The sequence below is a fragment of the Cynoglossus semilaevis genome, chromosome 16 (genome assembly GCF_000523025.1).
Source record: "Cynoglossus semilaevis isolate Cse_v1.0 chromosome 16, Cse_v1.0, whole genome shotgun sequence".
Taxonomy (NCBI): Eukaryota; Metazoa; Chordata; class Actinopteri; order Pleuronectiformes; family Cynoglossidae; genus Cynoglossus; species Cynoglossus semilaevis.
In genome coordinates, this window is record NC_024322.1 from 11,350,628 (window position 1) to 11,359,697 (window position 9,070).

General features: G+C 41.3%; 1 protein-coding gene across 1 annotated transcript in view; it reads left to right on the forward strand.

The window, feature by feature from the left end:
- The window catches only part of ubr3 (ubiquitin protein ligase E3 component n-recognin 3), a 31,234-nt gene extending 22,170 nt beyond the window's left edge, over positions 1 to 9,064 (forward strand). Inside the window, exons 31-39 of the mRNA XM_008328644.3 lie at positions 2,010 to 2,115; positions 3,964 to 4,064; positions 4,539 to 4,663; positions 6,570 to 6,677; positions 6,879 to 7,004; positions 7,120 to 7,299; positions 7,590 to 7,799; positions 7,911 to 8,050; positions 8,919 to 9,064. Coding sequence (XP_008326866.1) covers positions 2,010 to 2,115; positions 3,964 to 4,064; positions 4,539 to 4,663; positions 6,570 to 6,677; positions 6,879 to 7,004; positions 7,120 to 7,299; positions 7,590 to 7,799; positions 7,911 to 8,050; positions 8,919 to 9,036 — 1,214 coding nt within the window. The 3' untranslated portion in view covers positions 9,037 to 9,064. The remainder of the gene's footprint in view (positions 1 to 2,009; positions 2,116 to 3,963; positions 4,065 to 4,538; positions 4,664 to 6,569; positions 6,678 to 6,878; positions 7,005 to 7,119; positions 7,300 to 7,589; positions 7,800 to 7,910; positions 8,051 to 8,918) is intronic.
- The last annotated feature ends 6 nt before the right edge of the window (positions 9,065 to 9,070 follow it).

The following is a 9,070-nucleotide window of genomic DNA, read 5'->3' on the forward strand; positions in this document are numbered from 1 at the left end:
AGATCAGCAGTGTCAGTCAGGTGAGATGTTGTAGGTGGTTGGAGTAAATGAAGCTGAAAAGAGAGGGTCGAGTGTGGATTCAGTCGACAGTTTGACAAATGAACACTGATCTTAGTCAAACGTTAAGGAGAAAAATACAACCAAGAATACACACTGTATTAGTTGTGAGGGGAAAAGCATACTGATCACACATTTTCTATTTGTTGTAATTGTTCCGTCAAAGCTGTGGCCGCTGCAGTGAGATGGTCTGTCACTCTTCAGTGGCTGAAAAGAGTTTCTCACTGAAGATTAGCCATTTATGGGCTACATTAACCACGTAGTCCTGCTGACCACCACATTCACTCTGTCGCACAGCAATAGCATCCAGGGAAATAGGTTTGAAGGGGAACATCAGACATGAGCTAACTGAGACACAGGGGGCTCCTGAGCCGGTTTCCCAGTATGCACTGTTTCTATTGGACTGATGAAAATCTGATGGAGCACAGAGATGAGCTGACAGCAGTTTTACTGAAAAAGGGCTGGATCAGCTCTGAGGTACTGCCTCCAACCAACGTCTCCCCTGGCTTATTTCACTTCAAATATGTGAATGAATCTTGGGGATTTGGGCTTTTCAGCTGCAGCTGGGAATTGATTTTTATGTCACATATATTATATGACATGATTATTTGCACAGATTTTCCAGTATTTAAAAGTAATTGTATTCTAGGTTTTGAATTTTTATAGATCTGATGTAAAATATTTTTTTAACCTGTGTGTCAGGGTCTCAAAAATGACAGAGCGTCATGAATATACTGTATAAACCTGCAGAAGAGCTGCCATCATGTAGGCAGGTTGTCCACTAAGTTGGATCTGCCCAGATAAGGAGAGCTGCCATCATGTAGGCAGGTTGTCCAGTAAGTTGGATCTGCCTCATTAGCAGCACCGACTCTCAGGAGCCAGGAGAGGGGGCCTCCTGAGTTCAGCCATTTACTTGTGAAGCTTCATGGCTTCAACTCATCCTGCAGTTAACTGACTGGCACAGAGGACCCATTACCCTGGGAATGCTCCTTGTGTTCGGTGTCTCCACTGTTCTTATGCCATACTTGTCTCAGTAGTGCAGTAAGAAAGAAATCTCTTTGTTTTGTTTCAAACGCTGGCCACAGTTTAAAACAGGAACAAAATAGATTGAGCATTAGATGCTGAATCTAAAGCTAAAAAGCAGTGGTTAAATATTTGGGTTTGTAGGGTGGGACAGGGAAATTGTTATATTTGTTTTTACCCTTGATTAGTTTTACATCTAAATCTTAACCCCTTTACTGACACTAACAGGTAAAAGGGGAAGAAATAGAAGCCTCAGCAGAGACCGAGTGACTAAATAAAAACGATACTTTTTCTGATGCTGTACCAGTATTAACCTGTGGAGGGCAGTGTTGCTCTAAACATGAATACACGGCAAGCCTAATTAGAGGGTGTTGGAAGTCTTGTGCTCCTTCCTAGGATCACAATTCTCTGTATAAACGTTGAATAATGTGTTAAAAATGCACATTTTTTTAATCTTACTCAGATGAGACCAAACAGAGGTGATTGATTCTGTGGCATCAAGTTCAAATATAATGTTTGTTGTTCCTTCAGATGAGCAGATTGGTGAGGTTTTACAGTCATTACAGTCAAAGTACTGTATTTCTAAAAGCCAAGGGCATGAACAAAGACACGTGAGGCTCTAAAATATCCTGCTCCTGTCCTTGTGTTTCAGTATTTCTCCACATTGAACAGGTGTGACCCGAGAGGAATACTTGCTTCAGGCCTTCAAACACTAGCATGTATCCACCTCCTGTGGCCTGGTTTTATCTGAGTCAAACCATTAGCCTGCAGTCAGTGGAAGTCAACTGCTGTCATCCATTGATCTGCTGGTGGGCTGGGACAAAGGGCACTGAGATAAACAGGCACCTGCTGGTGTTTGGGCTTGTCAGAGCCGTTCTGAACACAACAATGATGTCTTTTGTCTGTTCCTTTCCCCCTGCCTCCTTCAGATCAGCTGTTCCACGTGCTGGCCATGCACATGCGCCTCTACAGCATCGACTCTGCCTATAACCCCTGGACTAAACTGACTCAGATTATACAGAGCAATGAGACAAAGTAAGTAGCTGTAACTAATGTACCTACAGAATGACTATTTTTAAGTAGAATTTTCTTTTTTTTTCCCTCTAGCAAATATTCTTCTCAGAAAAATGAGAGTTGTTGAACAGTTCGTTGGTCTTTGAGTTTCTTAGAAATGAATACACATATATATTAGTGTAGGTTTTTTCTCTTCCATATTTCAAATTTTTGCTTCATGTTCAAGAACTTCCTTTCATGCTCTGTGAACATATTTTTGCTCCACATAAAAAGCTTCAGGATTTGGAAGCATTATATTTTCTCACGTCAGCTCACATTTTGCACGAACTCGAGTGTCTGTACCTTTAACTCTTTACCCTTTCCCTCCCTCCCTCCTCCCTCCTTCCCTATCAACATGGAATCAAAGAACCACTTTGTTCTTTCCTTAAATATCTCCATTTTCCCTGCTGCTCCAACAGATTTCCCTCCTCACAAAGACTAGCTTAAAAAAGAGACTGCACGTGGTTTCCATAGAAACCGGTGATTGCTGCATCTGGCAAATTACCGGGCCACTCACAGAGAACAGAATGACCCTGTCAAATCTACTGTACAGAGAGCAGCAGCGGCAGCAGCACACCAACACCAGAGCAGCTCACTATTTTAGAGCACTGTGTGGTGTGTGTAGGTGAAAAACGATCAAATACAAATACGTGGAATCAAAGGACCATTCTGTGTGTTCATTGAACCATCGTCATGTTTTTATATTGTGGGCCATCTTCATTTACATGTCTGCTGTTCTTATGACAAATCAACGAGACTTCAAACCCCACTTTACTCTTGAAAGGCCTCGGAGGGGAAGGGGGAGTGTGTGCTGAATGAGTGGCACTGCACTACTAGAGCACTCACCAGTTAATTTCACTGTGCGTCTGAGAAAAACCATAAAGGACACAGTTTACAAAGCCTGCCCAGACTAATGCACACAATCTATACCCGCACGCTGTCAAACAGCCATCCATTACTCCCCTCGTGTTTCTGTTTGTTTTCACCTTTTCTTTACATAAACCCTTTCTCCATGTAGCCTATATAGGAACATCTCTCTTTGTCCCATTTAACTGGGCCAGATCAGGTTGACCGCCTCGGGGCGTTGGTGACACTGCTCCCTCCTCAAACCCTGACAGAGTATTTTTAAACAGCAAATGGCTCCTCTGAGAATACCGCATGGCTGTGGGCGCTTTAGTGGTAACAGGTTTAAAAGCTGTCTTACAGCACTAACAGGGAGGAGAGGTTGTTGAATTAAGTGCTGAATCTGTGCAGAACAAGAGGTGTTCTGTTGTGATTCAAGACAACAAAGTGAGGAAAAACTCCATCTAGAGGAGAGAGAACGGTTATGAAAAATGCACTGCCTTTTCTCCTGATTGAAAAAAAAAAGTCTTAACATCCTATATAACCTTGATGTGCCTCAAAGAAATATGACTTTCCCTTCCTTTAAGCTTGGACTTTCAGCAGAACTCAGGTTAAAAAAAACGATACATCGAGTGAGGAAATCATTTCAATATTTTCAACCTGAACGTCAAATGGTTGTAGAACATTTAACGTAGAGTAGAATTAAATAAAAAAAAAAAAAGGCAGAGGAGTTTTCGAGCTAATAAAAAGGAACAAAAAGAACAACAGTTCTAACACTGCAGTGACGTCTTCACCATACAGCTCTGTGAGGGTAGGAGCACCAGACTAATAGAAGCACAACTTTGCGTACGTATATTAACATAAGTTGGTTTTACATCATATGACGAAGGTCAACAAGGACATTGAAAGATTATAAAATATTTCAAAAAGATGAACAAAAATAATTATAAAGCTCTTTGTTTGTTTGTTTGTTTTTTTTGTCCACAGTAGTTTTGATGACGAGAGACCCGAGGTGCCCATGTTGTTTCGTGACGTGCCATCCCTCCTCATCATCTTCGTGCTAACGATGCCGCAGCCTCTGAGGAAAGGTATGGTTTCACAGCAATGTTCAGTGGCTGCCAACTCGGTCAGGCTCTGGTGTCAGGGTAGCTGTGGCTCAGTGCAGGATGTTCTCCCTTTATGTTTTCTGAGGGTTTTTTTTCTCATAGTTAATCAAATAAGGTTAACGGACGGTTCGTCTTTGTATTTGATTCCTTGTTTTAATTCTAAAGCTCAGTTCTGTGTATTGACGTCTGTCTCTTGTACTTTACTCTGACAGCAAACAAGTGTCAGTCTTTGTTGTTTGTTTGTGTCACCGACCAAATCACCTTTCAGGCTACATTTTCCACCTGACACAACCTGCTAATTATCCTGCTCCCTGTTGGTTTAGCAGTTAAAATCCATCCAATCACAGCGGTCCAGTGGATAACTGACAAATAAACCTTCTGACACTTTTTATGCTACTTGGAACAATTATTTTCTCAGAAATTCACTTTACTTTATCTGTCCTTTTTTTTCTACAGAACATTTCACCTGCGTGGTCAGGATGCTGTACAATCTGCAGTTCGTCCAGGCCCTGTCTACTCTGTCAACCAAGTTCAGCCCAGAGGAGAGACAAGCCTGGAGCACATCTGGAGCTCTGAAGAAGGTACAGCTGAACTAACATAAGTCTCCATGACTCCTTGTTGTTTGTGACCTTTAACAATAACTACGGTTGTTCTGATACAAGTAGATACATTGGTAGAAGAATGTTAGAGATGGAGCTACCAGGTAGGAGACAAAGAGGAGATATATGGATGCAGTGAGGGAGGACATGCAGATACTTTAGCGCTATTTTCATGTTTCAATGTAGAAATGAACACATCATTTGGTTAAATAAGTGTCTAAAAAAAGTGACACTGTTAAAAGTGACACTATGATGTTAAACTGGGAAGCGATGTTAGCGTATTCACAGCCGAGACATTAGTGTTTGCCTACTTAAAAATAATAAATGAAGTACCTGTGAAGTAGTTGGAAAACACAACATTGTCTGGCAGCTGAGCTGTTGGTTGTGATGGAAAGCTGCTGTGGCTCACTGGATAATTTGTGTATCAATATTTTAATATATTATTACAGTATTACCGACATCCACTGATATGAAACACAATGGTAGAAATCACATAAATAAAACACATTTATCCAAATTGGGATTTATATATTTTTGGGGGGATCTGAAACTCATTTCTGTTGTTTAAATGTGCGACTCCACACACAGGCTGTTTACTATTGTCTTGAAAAAAACTCCTTGCTGTTGTTTTTATTAATTCTTCCCTCTGACCACAGTCAACTCCCGACTGCAGTAAATCATCGATTGTGACCCAGTATTGAGATGAATTAAGGCCTTTCCCGTTTCATTTATATGCCGTTCCTCAGTCCACTCTATCGATCTTCATTATCTGTAGAAGTGTGATTGCTGGAGAGGACTGCATTAATTGCCTATTTGTTCTCAGTCTATTAAATCTGTATTAGTGAGTGACTGGCTTGAATGTCAGAAGACGAATCGCTGAAACCGTCTCCTCCTCCATCTCCTCTGTTGATTCCATCCATAACAGAGGCCCAGATTGGTATCTTCCTATTATGTGGCCGTGAAGGGTAAAGCAGGCTTTCACAGGCTGCCGTTAAGATGGATTTTTAATTCCACTCTGAGAAAAGCGTCCGTATTTAGTGGAAGATCATGTTAATTAAAGAGGGTTTGTTAGAGATAGAGTCGGAGAAAAGATCGGAATGCCGTGCAGGGAACAAGAAGTAATCCTAGTATATGAGATTCTATGAATGGACAGTTAAGGACAGCAGGCCAGATAAGACCGCTGTTTTATATTCACTTTTCTCAAGCTTGATAAATGTCTGCAGCCTTTTCCATTTATTAAAGACCACAGAGACCAGTTGAATTTTTATCAGAACACACATACAGCAGTGTGTCCTCCTCTTATCAGATGTTATATTATGTGTGGAGGGAATCATTTTCTTTTAGCTTATTCTGCATAATCACAGTGAATTACATTTTTACACCAGGGATAAAGACCAGGACGTCACACATGATGTCTTCTGATATATTACCTTCATAATCTTGGAAAAAGACAGTGATGAATAACAGAAATAGTTTCTCTTTTTTTTTTTTTTGCATTTTTTGTCCTTGGTAAAAGGTCAGTAGATTTTAGACCAATCTCAGCCTACAGATGTTCTTGGGTTTTAAAGAAAGGCCACGTGTGAATTTAGTGATCTCCCAAAAGCTTTTAGTTTTAGTCAGACGGCTTAGAAGTGTACTTACTGTAATTGCTTCAACCTGTAATGTCTTAAACATAATGTAAGAGCAAGGTGAAGTAAAATAATTAAAAATCAATAGGATTTGTGTTCACAGTGAGAGTAGTGGTTTTGTCAAAGAAACCTTTGTTCCTTAATAATTACTTAAAATGTAAAAAAAAAAAAAAAAAGTACACGTACACATCTGTCACATTCATGTACGGTGATGTCCACTTTTACAAATGTACCACGTACTTTGTGATTGTGTTCCACAGAATGCTGCGAACGCTGACCAGTCGTCTGAAGCTCTGCTCTGTCACGTCATCAGCGAACTCTCCAAGGACAGGAGTGTTTTTATGGAGAGCACGGAGGAATCCTCAATGGTGAGAGAGACTAAAATGCCTGTTTAGCACCTCATAACACATCTGCCCGCAGCACTGCTCCCACACTCACACCCTCACTCTGTCATGCGGTCGTTATGCTGAGAGACGTTGCTCTAACATCCAGGGGAGGTATTCATCACAGCATTATCATCGAGCTGTTGTCTGCTTATTGATCAAGCGCTGCTGTTGTTTTTCTGCCAGCTGAGCTCCAGTGTGTGGTCCCCGCAGTCTATCGAGTTCAACCTCCAGCAGTTCTGTTTGCCTTTCCTCCGCCTCTCCTGCCTCCTGCAGCATCATCTCTATGGAGACAACCTAACTGGATGCTCGGTTCGTGGCCACAGAAATGTTTAAATGAACTATATTGTGATTTTTAACACATTTGTCAAATCCTGGACTGTTTGACTTCAACACTGCTGCACTTTGTTGTGTTACACGTGGACAGGAGGAGGAGGAGTTTTCCTGTCTGGCTGCGTGTGTGGGGCTCTTACCCTCGGCCCCTCAGCCTTCCAACACTGTGCACAGTGCCTCATGTCTGGAGTGGGCAGTCGGCGCCTGTGACCTGGTGTCACAGTGGTGTGCTGAGGTGACGGGGCTCTCTCAGCTGCAGACTGAGGAGTCACTGGTACGTGTGGGAGTTTGAGTAAACCAGTGAAATGAAATCAGACATTATTTAATTAACAGAGAATGTTGATGCTTCAAAAAGGCAGTGACAGCCACCCTACTATTACTGACTCTACCACAAATATATGTACCTGTGTATTATTTTAATATCTTTTTTTGTCATAATACATCTCGAGGCCCAGGGTGATATAAAACAAAAATATAAATATTATAACAATATCATCTTATAGTGTAAAGCTGTCCAAAACTGTTCATCTCCACCGTCCATGTCTGACCTCCTGTCTCCTGTAGACCATGCTTGTCCAGGATCCTCAGTGGGCAGCCCCTCGCCTTTTGCAGCTCCCTGACAACTACAACATCATCTTCCAGTACTATCACAGGAAGGCCTGCACTGCCTGCAAAAAGGTGCCAAAAGACCCTGCACTCTGCCTTGTTTGCGGCGCCTTCGTCTGTCTCAAGGGCCTGTGTTGCAAACAGCAGGGCATTTGTGAATGTGTATTGGTGAGTTACGGCATACTTCAAAAATACCTGGAAAAAACTTAAATGAACATAACAGCCAGGACGTTATTCGTAAGTGTTGATAAACCGTACGCTGTTGCCTTTCGTTTGTAGCACTCTCAACACTGTGGCGCAGCTACAGGCATCTTTCTACTAATTAATGCCTCAGTCATCATCATTATCCGAGGACATCGGTTCTGCCTCTGGGGCTCGGTTTACCTCGATGCCCATGGAGAAGAGGACAGGGATTTACGGTAGGGAAAAAACCCTGAAAGAGAATCTGGCTTTAATGTAAACATCTGCTTTGTTGAGCTGGTGTCCCTGAGTACTGAGTACTGTGACCTGTACACGGTGCAGCAGTTTGTTCTGTCTTGTTACACTTAACATATTGTTACAGAAACACATGGTAATATATAACATAACATTTTAGAACATTAAACCAATACAACACATTGTAACAAAAGGAGAGGCAGGGTGTAGGCTGAGATGTAGGTAGATAATCTGCAGTTTGAGTTTTTAAAGATTAAAGATATTCACTGACAAAGTAGCTTAGAGACACAGGTATGTTCGTACATGTACAAGCACTTCATATAATAGAGGAAAAAACCCCACATATCCTTAAGTATTTATGAAAGTAGGATATGATCGTATCGACCTATTAGGAAAATACAGGGTACTGAATATTGAATCAGCTAAAAATATCCTGAAAATCTTTGACAAAATACATTTATAGGGAACACTGTCATGTTGCATTGCAATTGTAAGGATATTTTGAGAAGTGAAATTCATGTCATGCCACTAGCTTCTTTGTTGTTGTACCTGCAGTACATGGTAAGATTACAGATTAGCACGATTTGATCAAAAACAGCAGATTTTCTGCTTTCCAGGTCAAATTGTAAAATATGAATATCTACTAAATCTTTATTAATTATCGGAGTCGCAATAAAGTTTTCTTTTTTGGGATCAAAGTGATAAATGTGTTCCCATTGCATAACGGTGGTTCTGCCTGAATAAACTCTAAAAGACAACAATGGTATGTATTTGAAGCCTACATGTTTTAATATAAACACATGTTACTGACACAGATCTCACTCTTGTTTTCCCCTCTGGTCTTTACTGCAGCCGGGGGAAACCTCTGTTCTTATGTGAGGAGAGGTATCGCGTGTTGGAGCTGCAGTGGGTTTCACACACCTTTGATCACATCAATAAGCGTTGGGGGCCGCACTATAATGGACTCTAAGATCTTCCAAAGCCCAGCTGAAAACGGCGACTCG